The sequence below is a fragment of the Trifolium pratense genome, linkage group LG1, assembly GCF_020283565.1.
Source record: "Trifolium pratense cultivar HEN17-A07 linkage group LG1, ARS_RC_1.1, whole genome shotgun sequence".
Classification (NCBI taxonomy): domain Eukaryota; kingdom Viridiplantae; phylum Streptophyta; class Magnoliopsida; order Fabales; family Fabaceae; genus Trifolium; species Trifolium pratense.
The window spans coordinates 12,551,142-12,564,631 of NC_060059.1; the positions used below are offsets into that span (position 1 = coordinate 12,551,142).

General features: G+C 33.2%; 1 protein-coding gene across 4 annotated transcripts; it reads left to right on the forward strand.

Moving 5' to 3' along the window:
- The first annotated feature begins 1,246 nt into the window (after positions 1-1,246).
- LOC123889656 (protein SEMI-ROLLED LEAF 2) lies at positions 1,247-9,067 on the forward strand. 4 transcript variants are annotated; one of them, XM_045939195.1, is made up of 21 exons: positions 1,247-1,784; positions 1,958-2,035; positions 2,485-2,622; positions 3,312-3,386; positions 3,519-3,634; positions 3,785-3,899; positions 4,090-4,218; positions 4,424-4,471; positions 4,664-4,863; positions 4,997-5,193; positions 5,328-5,611; positions 5,724-5,870; positions 6,022-6,423; positions 6,523-6,672; positions 6,867-6,951; positions 7,030-7,157; positions 7,263-7,454; positions 7,534-7,668; positions 7,811-7,948; positions 8,080-8,286; positions 8,764-9,067. In XM_045939195.1, the coding sequence occupies exons 3-21, from the start codon at positions 2,488-2,490 to the stop codon at positions 8,869-8,871; spliced, it is 2,991 nt and encodes a 996-aa protein (XP_045795151.1). In that variant the 5' UTR covers positions 1,247-1,784; positions 1,958-2,035; positions 2,485-2,487; the 3' UTR covers positions 8,872-9,067. The 4 variants fall into 4 exon arrangements, with proteins under 4 accessions (XP_045795151.1, XP_045795294.1, XP_045795225.1 ...); XM_045939338.1 differs by having other exon boundaries at positions 1,312-1,784; positions 7,033-7,157; XM_045939269.1 differs by lacking the exons at positions 1,247-1,784; positions 1,958-2,035 and adding an exon at positions 2,265-2,358 and having other exon boundaries at positions 7,033-7,157.
- Positions 9,068-13,490: the final 4,423 nt, after the last annotated feature.

Consider the following 13,490-nt stretch of genomic DNA (forward strand, 5'->3'; position numbering starts at 1 on the left):
GATCACAAAAATCAGGGGAATTTTTGATTTTTTGAAGACCTAAAGCACTGCGGGGGCTTAAAAAGCAATTTTCATTATTTTCATATATCTCGATGGACCTATTGGCTTGTGGATCATAAAAGTTAAATAAAAGGATCTATTGGCTATTATCAACATTTCTCTTTTTTTTTATTTTATTTTATATATTAAGTTTAAATGTAATTTTGAAAGGCAACAAGTTGCGCCGCTAATCCTTTTTGAATAGCAAAATCAATTCTTTTGAAAACTACATTCATAGACCTAGAAGAAACAATATTGCTATACACGATCCTTTGAACTCTTTTTAAAAGATCAGCAGCATCTGGTGTTAGGAAGTCAAAAGTGTCAAACGCTAATGGTATAAAAACATGTTGATTGTCATAACACACTTTTTCATATTTTGCCACTTTGCTTGAAGCAGCTTTAAGGGCCGTTTGTCCCACAATAAAATCCCCTGACCTCAATCCCACAAGGGGAAAAACCTCAGTCAAGTCCACACAAGCATGTCTCCCTCCTGTCGAATCGTACACTAGAACATCTATGGGTTTAAGCGTCGATCTCCCTTCTTGTGGGTCAGTCAAAAAGTTCACATACGCCTCTTTCTTCACAGATACATATGCGCGCTTAAAAATGTCACAAAGAACATCATTGACAAAGTCATGCCTATATTTGAAGCCTGAAAGCTCCCTACACGCATGCTCTCCGGATTGATCCAAACACGCTTTACGGCAAACATGACAGACCTCATCAATAGGAAATAATGGAATCATGAGGTGGTATATGGGAATAGTGCAGTACTCTACCGCCGACATATGTTGTCCCAACTCATCAATTGAGATAGGTAAAAGGAAATATTGAGCATGAGATGCTTGCAAACACCCAAAAACTGTTTTCTGCGTGGTTGTCATGTCAAAATTGACTTCCATATCTTGAACAATTTTACTAAAAAGACCACTCACAAAAACATGTTGGACTTTATGGAAGACGGTGTCCTTGACAGCGAATCTGCTAAGGTCAAAAGTCGGAAGCATATTACAGAAACTATCCAAGACAATGTCAAAATTAGAGTCATACCATATATTCCACTATATCTCAATATGTGATCTTGCAATACCTAAACATAGGCCCTGAAAGCCACGAAAGCATACGAGAAAGCCTTAACTGCCGAGTACAAATTCAACCCTCCAACTCTAATAGATAAGGAAGCCACCCTCCATTAAAGATTCCCAAAGTAAGAACCTCCGCCAACCACGATATCCTCAATAGCCTCCAAATAGTCTAGTCCACACAAGTGGAGTATGATTCTGACCTCCAGGTTTAGACTCTTTTGCATTTGTTAGTTTTGTTAGTTTTCCGTGAACTTTCTTAATTAAAAATTATTTATGGGACATTTTGAAAGAGTGTATAATAAAATAATTAGACTAGAATTACATTGATTATTATCGGATGATGTTATAAAATCATGAATATTATTTTGTCAATAAGAAATTGCTGTGTACTACAGTCTACAAGCACTAGACAATTCCGAGAATGGGAAACCATTCGGTGCCTCTCTCTCTCTCTCTGATGGAGACTTCAATTCAAAATAAAGTTCCATTCTTTCCATTGTCCACACCAATGGAGCACTTTCTTATTCAACGCTACATCGGTCGTGCGTCCACAGAAGACTGAGAAAGTTTTTTATTTTTTGAATTAATAACCCATCAAAATTTCCGTTGAGTTGTTACTTCCAAAATTCTGACAAAGTTTCAAACACCCAGACGAAGGTACACTTTTTTATAACCAAAAAAACAAAAAAGAAAAACAAAAATACATTTGTGTTTTAATTCTGACACCATCACGTGATTCTGCAAAATTCAACATAGTTTCCCATGTTCCATTCATTTCACTTAACCCACGCGCCATTTCCCTTTCACTACTAACCACTCTCTCTCTACAGTTACAACACAACAATTCAAACTTGTTTCCTTCTTCTCTCCATTCTTCAACAACTCCCAGATCTTCTTTAAGCATCCTGGTACTTTACTTATCCTTAATCTTTTCTATTTTTCTGTTTTTTTTAGTACTAGGTAGTTGTCACTGTTTTTGTAGTAGCCCTTTTGGAAATTTTTTAGTGTGTTAGTATTAATTATACTTTGTAAAGTTTCTTTCTTTATAGTTTATGTTGTTTTTGCTTTATTTATTCCTTTCTGGGTCGACGGTTTTCTTCTTTTTTTATTCACTTTTTTTTTTTTCCATTTTGAAAACTGGTCGTGTTTGTAACATAACATATGTATGTATTCTTGTAACAGTTCTTAGTTTCAATTTTTGGATCCTGTTTTGAATTTCAACTGTTACTGGGTCTGTCTTTTGGATCCTAGCTTAGCTGCATTTTTGGTTTTAAGATTTGTGGTTGAATAGTTTTGGTTGGGTTTGAGCTAATTTGGTTTCATTTTTTTTTGTTTCTTCTCATTTTGGTAAATGCAGATAATGGGGGTCATCTCAAGGAAGATCTTTCCAGCTTGTGAGAGTATGTGTGTTTGTTGTCCTGCTTTGAGGTCAAGATCACGACAGCCGGTCAAACGTTACAGAAAATTGCTTGCTGATATCTTCCCTAAATCCCCGGTTCGTGTCTTACCACATTATTTTAGGAGTTTTACATTCCCTATAGTCCTTATTATAAGAAAAAAATGTACTTTTTAGGCTCATAGAATGTTTGATGTATCTGGTTTATAATATGAACCAATTGGAGTAGCTAATGCTTATGAAGCACATATAGAAATACACATTTGCACGTTGATACCGGTAATAATTTGAAAAATAGAAGTAATTGAATGTCACTACATCTACATGTGTTGGGCACAGACATGTGATACTAGTAATAATTTGAAAAATGTGTTAGACACTGGACACAAATTCAATCTGAAATGACTGTAGTGTTACACAAGATAATTCTCTATTTCAAAAACCAATATGATCTTATAGAAAAACCACATGTATGTGGGGAATGTAGCATTCATTGCAAGGATAAAATTGTTATTCATTGATATCGGTATTGATACGGCTCTATTACTATTATGTATCCATTGTCCCTCTCTCCCTAATAAAAGTAGTTATGTCGCTTGCCAATTATTACGAATTATTTTCGGTTATCACATGTTGTCAAAGTAAAGAAACTTGTATTATCATTCTAATAAACTGAGCATGCTTGTTGGTGAATCATTTACTCAATTAGATGACCATATCTTTTCACTTTACCATTCATTTGTTCATGAAGTAAAACCCTAGTATTGATGATTTATAATACCTGTCAGGATGAGCTTCCAAATGAAAGGAAAATTGTCAAATTATGTGAATATGCCGCGAAAAATCCTTTTCGGATTCCGAAGGTATTTATTCTTTTATTTCAGTCATATGTGGGTAATTTATTAAATTTAATTCAAAGAAGAGGAGGAAAATAGGATATGTTTGAATTAGCTCAATCCATTTCTGAGGTATATTATGTCTGGTCTTTCTGCTAGATAGCAAAATATCTTGAAGAAAGATGCTACAAAGAACTGAGATCAGAGCATATCAAACTAGTCAAGATTGTAGCAGAATCTTTCAATAAGTTGCTTTCCATTTGTAAGGTGCAGATGTAAGTTTCTCAATTTTATCTTTCCATATCCGGTTGGTCATTATTTTATGTCACGGATCCTTTTCATCTGCGCATTTATGATATCGATCTCCAATATAGAGTTTATATTGGATTCTTAAAAGTTTTTCATTTATTGTTTGCATATTGCAGCACATATTTCGCTGTTGATGTGCTTAATGTAATTTCCGAGCTTTTGGACTATTCCAAGGATGAGACTATCCAGACACTTGGTTGCCAATCCTTAACAAGGTTCATCTACTGTCAGGTGAATAATACAAAAAAAATATATATATATCGCTCTTTGCTTATGTAGCTTCGGCATGAATGTAATTCTATTAGATCGATATATACTTGGGTTTGTGTACTTTGAAACAAGTCGATGTGTACTACCACAATGAATTAGCTGATATCATTTTTGCATGCACTTTCATTCTACTGACATAATGAATGAGCAGGTAGATTCTACTTACACTCACAACATTGAAAAATTGGTGAGGAAAGTATGCATGCTATCACAGGAGCTTGGCGAAACACATGAAAATCACTGCTTGAGGGCATCAAGTTTGCAATGCCTTTCAGCTATGGTAATTAGTGCTCCATTCAAATTGTTGCCAGTTCTGATTTTGTATGTTTACTGAAACATAATGTGTGTGTCAGTTCATTGAGTGCTTAGTATAACTTTCCGACGTTTATTTTCATGTAAAATTCTATGGTTGTCGTCGTGACTTTGTAATTGTTTCAGACTCTTCTAGAGGTGCATTGTTTATTTAACTGCCTTTTTCTTGGCAGGTTTGGTTCATGACTGAATTTTCACACATTTTTGCTGATTTTGATGAGGTAAGTTATCGAGTTTCTCCCCATTTAAACCATTCTTGCGCTTTAGTGAACCTTCCTAATCCAACAATTTTGTAACTTCCCTTATGCTGTGGTTTTCTTTGATTGGTAGCTTTTTTATAATTTTCATGGTGATTTTTTTCTTTATTCTCAGTCAAATATCATCTCTAATTTGTTGGTTAATTCCAAATGTAGATTGTTTATGCCACTTTAGATAACTATGAGTGGAGTAGACGAAGTGAAGATGCTGACAGGACAGAGGCTCATCACAATTGGGTGGATGAGGTTGTTCGGAGTGAAAGCCGGACTGGTTCTGTCGCCGGTAATGACAATCGCTCTAGTTGCTTGATCATCCAACCTCGGCCAGAAGTAAAGGATCCTTCCCTTTTAACCAGGTAGTATTTCTTATTCAAGAGAAGAGTGTGTTGACTTTTTTAGCTGTTTCATTTCAGCTGTGGCAATTGGTTTTTTACTCAGTTTTTTTCATCGCTGTTCTCTTATTAATATTTTTATTGTTCATTCTTCTAGAGAAGAAATTGAGAAACCTGAAACATGGGCTCAAATATGCATTCAAAGATTGGTTGAATTAGCCAAGGAAAGCACAACTATGCGCCGTGTATTGGATCCAATGTTTGTCTACTTTGATTCAAGGCAACACTGGGCCCCTCAGAATGGTTTAGCAATGATGGTTTTGTCCAGCATGGCCTACTTCATCGAGAACACAGGTATTGCTCTCTCCTACCACTTCGATATCAATTGCTTTTAACTAATAAAGCTTTGAATATTAATTGCTATGTGGTTAAACTTTCCATTATTACCCATGATGGTATGGTTACTTAATCTTTACCTTTTTCGTCAGGGAATCAACGGTTTATTCTAGCTTCTGTGATACATCATCTGGACCACAAAAATGTTATGAATGATCCCCAGCTTAAATCTTATGTTGTTCAAGTTGCTACATCTCTAGCCATGCAGATTAGATCAGGGAGACGGTTAGCAGAGATTGGTTTTGTTGGTGACCTTTGCAGGCATCTCAGGAAAAGTTTTCAGGCCTCCAGTGAATTTGTTGGAGAACAAGAGTTCAATTTGAATATCTCACTCCAAAGTTCCATTGAGAACTGCTTACTCGAAATCGCCAATGGGGTAGGTTTATGAATACACACGCAAAAGCAAACTAAATTACAATTTATGATTTATTCGGTTACTGCATTTTATTCAGCTACTAAACTACTGTTTTTCGTCGTTGGTTGACTAGGTCATTGATCCTCAGCCACTGTTTGACTTGATGGCAATAACACTTGAAAATATTCCATCCGGAGCTGTTGGTAAAGCAACCATTGGATCACTGATAGTCCTTGCTCGAGCACTCACTTCAGCATTGACCAACCTACGTTTGCAGCAGGTGCGAGGAGATTGCTGTTATTGAACATTTAACAACGTCTGAGGATATATTAGAACTTTTATATGTCGTCGAGGAAGAGGCATTTTTGTAGATTAATTGGTTTTTATCTCGGAATACATTCATTTTATATATTTCTTTTTTTTCCATCTAGGGATTTCCTGAATCTCTTCTCATGCAACTTCTCAAAGTAATGTTGCATTCAGACGTAGAAGCCCGCATTGGAGCACACCTTATATTTTCTGTACTTCTTTTACCAAGTTCCTTCCATACACATGAAGCTTCCTCTCTTCGGTCCAGATATCTAGATCAGCGCAATAAAAGACATTCTCATACTACAGCTGCATCTGCTTCAATTACAGCTTTACTTGAAAAGCTCCGCAGAGGCAGAGAAGGTACCAATTCAGATCATGGTAATGGTATTCACGATGACAAAGAAAGGGATGCTGTGACCGAAGAATGGAAGCAGGGTTGTGGCTTAAAGACTTCCCCTAACTTTTACAAACTCAGTTCAATAATTGATAGGGCTACAGGATCAACGAGTTTGACTGACACAGTAAGTAGCTGAATTGATCTCTGTCGATCGGTTTTATTAATTGTTATTTATTGTTCTTGATAAAAACTTACTATATTTTGTTATTGAATTGGGTTTCAGGAACCATATCTTATGAAGCTAAGTGAAGATCAAATGGGCCAGCTGCTTTCTGCCTTTTGGATTCAAGCCAATCTTCCTGATAACTTACCTTCAAATATTGAAGCTATAGCTCATTCATTCATATTAGCGCTAATTGTTTTGCGCATGAAGGTAATTTTTCCGTGCACATTCACATTGTCTTAAATAATTTTTGTATCCCAGTGGTTTCACCTTTACTGCTTAATCTTCTTGTAGACAAATCATGCAATGTAAATTGAGTATTTGTAATATTTTGTCAATAATTTTATCATGGACAACGAATCTCCATTCTGATTGATTAAATCGCTAAAAATGCCATGTTGCAGAACCTAAAAGACAGAGATAACCTGGTGATCCGCTTCTTCCAGCTTCCTCTATCTCTCTGGGCTATGTTGTTGGACCCAAGTAATGGTATGACCTATATAAGACTATCGTAACATGTATTATTTTATTTCAAAAGAATGCAAAATTGATATACTTGTTTTCTAGCAGGAACATTGCCCCCAGCATGTCAGAGGTCCATCTTTGTTTTATCTGTTGGGATGTTGATATTTGCCTGCAAAATATATCAGATCCATGATCTGAATGATGTGTTCATGTCGTTAGCAAAATCTGAAGTGAGTGACTGATCTTTTTTACTCCATAATGTCAGTATGAAAGTTCATGTTTAATGCACTCTCCAAAAAATACATCTTAACGATGGCATGCTTCCATATAATCAGGTTGATCCGTTCTTGGGTATCAGTGACGATAATCAAGTATATGCTAAAATCAATGTGGATTTAAGAGAGTATGGCACTGCTGGTGATAATCAGTTAGCCGCGTCAACATTATCTGAGCTGAGGAACAAAATATCTGAATATGACCAGACCATAAAGAATGTGTTGGTTCATAATTTGACGAACTTCACCGAGGTATTACATTTTATTTAGGGACTGTAATTTTTTTCCTAACGCACAGCTCACTCACTTTCTGTTTTTCCTCCTTTTTTAGCTGGATACAGATAACCTGGCTGTGCTACTGTCAGAATCATTCAAGCCTGATGAAGACTTTGTGTTCGGTCCACAGTCGATTCTTGATCAGAATCAAATTACTTTTCATTCTCATGAGTCACTGTCGATTGATGAGGTATGCATTATCAGTTTTTTGTATGAAGACGTTGTCCTTCGCCGTGAAGCATACACATGTGCATGTGAAACTAGTTTAGAATACTTTGTAATATTATGATTAATGTAAGATTCTCTTCTGTTGATAATTTTTTGTTTTTCAGGATTTTCCCTCAAATTCAGGAGGCGAAGATGACACAAGTAGTGAAGCTTCTGTCTCTAACCTTTCTCGATTCATTCCAAAGATGCCTGTATCCCCTCCACAGCCCCATGTTATCAGCATTGGACAACTTTTGGAATCGGTACACATTCTGTTATTTACTTATACAAATTTTCAAATAATATAGTCATTAACAAGTATATAATTCGACGAGAAACCTTTACTTAAACTTTAAAAAGCATATAACCTCAACAGTGCATCCATTTCTTTTAGGCACTTGAGGTAGCAAGTCAAGTGGCAGGAACATCTGTCTCCACTTCTCCCCTCCCATACAACACCATGGCTAGCCAGTGTGAATCGCTCGGGACATGTTCACGGAAGAAGCTTTCAAATTGGTTGACCTTCGAGAATCATTACACTCAATCACCTGATACATCGTTTCTGTCCACTGCTCGTAACAGTAACTCAGCACTTGAAAAGGTATGCCTTCAAGTCAGTTTATCTAAATAGTCATTTTGGCTTCCAAATGTACGAAGTGGTGTCAGTGTCACTATATATATCTAAGTTACCAAAAACATCCTTGAGTGCATCATCCGTTAGTAATTTGATGGACACAAACTAACTAACTAAAAACACATTCGGAGATAAAACTGACTAACGAGAGACATATTCGAGGATATTTTTGTAATTTTGATTAATTCAGTAACTACAGCGATAACACCTCACTCATTAAAGGACCAAAATGATTGTTTACTCTTTCTTTTTTCTTTACATTTGTGCATGACACCTCCGTACATTGCATGGGATCTTTACTAAGTATTATAGTAACTTATGGTGCTCCTTATATTCTCCCTCCAGTTTCATATATAAGCAAAAAATGACTTTTTAGATTCATTGAAAAAGTGATGTATCCAATTATTTTAGGCGTTATACTAAAGTCTCAATATATTCTTGTAGGAAGCATATGAGGGTGGGAATGCGCAAGTATCTGCATTGCTTAGAGATCCCATGAAGCTGCCTCCTGCTAGCCCATTTGATAATTTTCTCAAGGCTGCTGGATGTTAGCTAGCTAGTTAGGTTACATGTTTCATGTTTACATTTACTACTATGTTAATTCTAGATATTATTTTACTAGACATGAATTTCAAGGATTGGTAGGCATGACAAAACTTTAATTAGCATTTTAGTCCTAACAACTTTGTAAATCTTGGAACTTAAGCCATGTAATATTTGTATAATAGCTAACAATTTCTTAACTAAACTGTTTTAGCCTATATTTGGTATATCATAGTGACCTACCGTGATTTTTCAAAAACTACACTCGGTTTCTGCAAAATCACGTTGAGTCACTGTGATCTGACACACTCACCGCGATAACAAACATACACTTGATGGTGGTGAATACTGAACTGTTTTGGGTGGGCCAGATATCTGCATGTTTGAGCCCACTAACTGTTTTGGAGTCAATGGAATTGGTGACATCTCGTGTGCAATTATACAATTACTACTACTACACTAGTGTTGTTCTGCTCAACTATATTACAATTGTTTGTGTCAGTATTAAATTTTTAACTGTTTGCACTTGTCAAATTCTGACACAATGAACAAAGTATATTTTGATTTATTTTTTATGAAATGAATTACAATTGAGCCAATAAAAATTATTACATCAAATAAGGTGAGTTTATTTATTTTAGGAATAGCACTTCATTTAGAAATTTCTATTCTCGCATTTTTTGTCCAACCCTGTTTTTTCAATCTATTGGTTGATTGACCCGCAAAGAAAAAAAAAATACTGTCAGAATAGAGGGAGCGAGAGAAAAAAAAAAGTGGTTGAGATTATCACAAAACGGGAAGTATGAGCGAAAGGCTGGAGACTGGAGAGGATCCAAATTCGGATTTTAGGGCGGATTGAGAAATCGGCATCAAATTATGAACATTGTTGAAGGGTTATCTAGATGCCATATCACAGCTAAATTGATCTGTCCAAAAACATATTGTGACCCATATGCACACAAAACTGACAGCTCTATCTTATCTTAGTACTACAAAACTATACATTGGTAGTGACCTACTGACCTTGCAATCTGAGGTTTATTTGGTTTCAAATAATATATATTTCATTTCTTTTATTTTTAGTATTAATTAATTTCAGACTTCAGAAATTATAGAAGTATTGTTTTTGAAAATACATTCATTCAAACTTGTCTTCCATCTCCCCTATCAAAATTGTCCAAGTCTTTCATCTCTCCTATCAAACTTGTCTTATTTTTAGTATTAATTTATAAAGCATTTTTAGATAGACCAAAAAAAAATTAGTAAGTACATTGGACCTTAATTTTCATGTAATGTTAAAAAAGTTACAAAATGAAAACATTACAATCAACCATTTATATGGTTTTAAAAATGTGATTATGATAAAAATCAAATGCTTATAATGATGAAATGGTTTTAAGTCTTTAAAAGTGTAATTGAAATGCTACCAAGTGTCTTTACATGAAAAATTGTGTATTTAATATTTATTTACAGTATTACTTTAACAAATATTTGATTTAAAAATACTAGTTGTAGATTAAATCCAAAATAAAAAAAGCAAAAGTAAAGTAGTAATTGAAAAAACTAAACAAACTTTATGTTAGGGGGTCCTACTTAGAAGACCTCATTACGAAGGGATGCCAACCCAGAAAAAATGATTGAATAGTTGTCAGGTCCATCTTCATGAATGGAGGGTTCCACTTCCAGAAACTGTCCCTCCCACTCCCACTCCCAGTTACAAACTCTCACTTCCCTTCCTATCATGTCTTTTGTGTTTGCACTGCTGCCAATTAAGACTACCCTTCTGGTGTTAACCCTCAGCTTCTTAAAGACAGAGGTTTTAATTAGAAATTCGGCTGTCCGCAAATAAAGTTTAATCAATAAATTGTTTCATTTGGGGATCAAACTCGAATTCGTCCTTTTGTGAAGTTTATTAATCATTTAAGCTTAATATTTGTTAATATTTTTAACTTTTTAATTAGTACTTGTCAGTATACTCCTTAATTAAGGGTCTTACGAACATTTGATCTTAACAAGATTTGGACTTTGTAAAAGTTGAATGCACAATTTTTAAAGATTAACATTCTATATTAAGTACGTTATTATGTGCCCTTGAAATATAGTAGGTTAGTTTTCTTCTTAATTTATTACTTCTTCTGATGCTTAATTTTTTTTAAAAAAATTATTTTTTAAATTTATGTAATAACAAATTAATTTAATCCATTTACTAAACTAAATATATCAATCATTTTATAAATTTTTTATTTATTTTATATTAAGAACTGTATGGAGTATTACAAAAGATGATTGTTATAAATTATTTAATAAAAAATGTACAAATGCGTCTTTTAATTTAAAACTAGAGACCCGTGTGTTATTTGATTAATTTTGTCATTATATTAATGTAAAAATTTATTTAAAATAAAATATTTAAGAATTTTTTATAAAATATTGTAAAAATATAATCGAAACTTTTGTGCTCTTTCTTGTAAAATTATTAAATTAATAATTTTTTTATTTATGCTATTGTCCCGTTTATATTTTTTAAATGAATTATAATTATCGTGTTCTATTTTTTTTACTAAATTTTCTATAATTTTCTTTTGATGGAACTAAATTGTCTATGATTAATGAACTTGGTAGTAATATTGTTTATGTTTTTATTTTACTAATTTTATGCATGTTTATCTTAATATTTTTTTATTAACTAAACTTTCTATAATTTTGTTGTTTTTGTTTTGTTAATATTTTTCTGGATAGATTCATACCTTTTTTTTATTCTTATTTTTTTTATGCATAAATTTTTAATATAGTAAAATTACGACGAAGGATATACAATTTGGAATATTATTAGAAGTAAATAAATATTTTTGTATTTTGTTAAATAAAATATTTTTTCATTTCGGATGTTTTTTTTTTTTTTATATACTAATGTGAAAATGACTCGTCTCTTAAGTCTTAAATTTATTTTTCTGGTCTCTTAAGTCTTCAATTTATTTTTCTGGCATATTCACAACTTGATAAACATCTAACCTAATGAGTGTTCTAGAGTAACATATTGTCAAAAAAAAAACACCTAACATGATTCATTAGTCCAAAATATATGAACATCTAACATGATTATGTCCCAATGTTTCACTTTTTTTTTGCTTATAAATCAAATCCCAACCTAACATTAGGGGCATTTCATGATACAAATTATAACTCATATAAGGTATTTAGTCAAAAAGAAACTTCTAAGGTATTATAATGATGGGTGTTTTATAATATCATACTCTCTTCGTCCCAAAATATAAGCAAACAGTGGTCAACAAAAGTGAATGTATTTAGTTTAAATCTTTAACAAATACTTTAAGTTTCTTTGACTCATTTTTACTTATATTTTAAGACGGAGAAAATATATGAGTATGAATGTGATTAAGCCAACGATGAAATAGGTTTAAGGGGCGGTAAATTAAATGTTCACATGCTTGATCTATAATGGAGAGAAAAGAATTTATATTATATGTTTTTATAAATTATTTAACATAAATTAGTCACCCTTAATTACCATCCTGTTATATATAAAGAAAAGAAGTCACCGTTAACTTAAAAGTGGTGAAAAATTCACTTCTAGCATTGTTTTTCCTTTTTAAGCAACTTCTAGCATTGTTATTTTGGTGTATTTGAAAGAACTATGTTCGTCGTTTGGAATGAGTGGTTTACTGTCCACCAGCTGCAATGTCATAGTGTTGTTCCTATTGAAGATTCTAGGCCATCCAGTGTGAGAAATCAATAGTGGATTGGATAAAATGTAACGGACGTGCTCATTTGTAGTTAGATCTAGTGTTACTTCTATGAGTCTTTGTTTTTGTAATATCAATGGGGAGTTTGTGGCTAGTTTGACTCAATGACAACAACATGTTTACTCCATAGTGGAAGGCGAAGCATAAACACTATTACATGCTATGAAAGAGGCTATTCATCGTGGATTTGAACGAGTTTAATTTGAAAGTGACTCAAAATTGTTGGTTGACGCTATCCATGCAAGAAGGCGGAACAATTCAGAGTTTAATTTAATAGTTAACGATATTATTCTTCTTATGTCATCTTTTTTATATGGACTTTGAGATTAAGTTTGTTTGGAGACAAACAAATTTGTAACTCATACTCTTGCTAGAGCGGCCAATACTTGAGCTAGTTTTCATGAATATGAGATTTATGTATTAAAAACATTTATTAGTTAATGATATAAATTAAGTTTATTCGTTAAAAAAAATCTATATATTTACCGAATATTCATTCCATTATTGTCAATTTTTTAAAATCCCATCTCTTCATAATATTTTGAGGACAAGATTTTCCGTATTATTTCTTCACGTTATCTCCTGATCACCAAAAAAGTGGGGAACAAATTGTCGTCCATTTCATGTTAACTTTGATTATATTAAGATCCTCTTTAGAATCTTTTGTACTACATCATCTTATATATTATGAAAAACAATGAGTATTATTTCAGTCAAATATCTTTACTGATTAATTACTTTTTGGTCATTTTAATATTTTTTTCCCGTGAATTTAGTTCAATCGGTAAGTATATTATATTATTATACGCATGAGTCTGAGTTCTAACCATTAGACTATTTGACAAAAAAATATATTTATTTTTA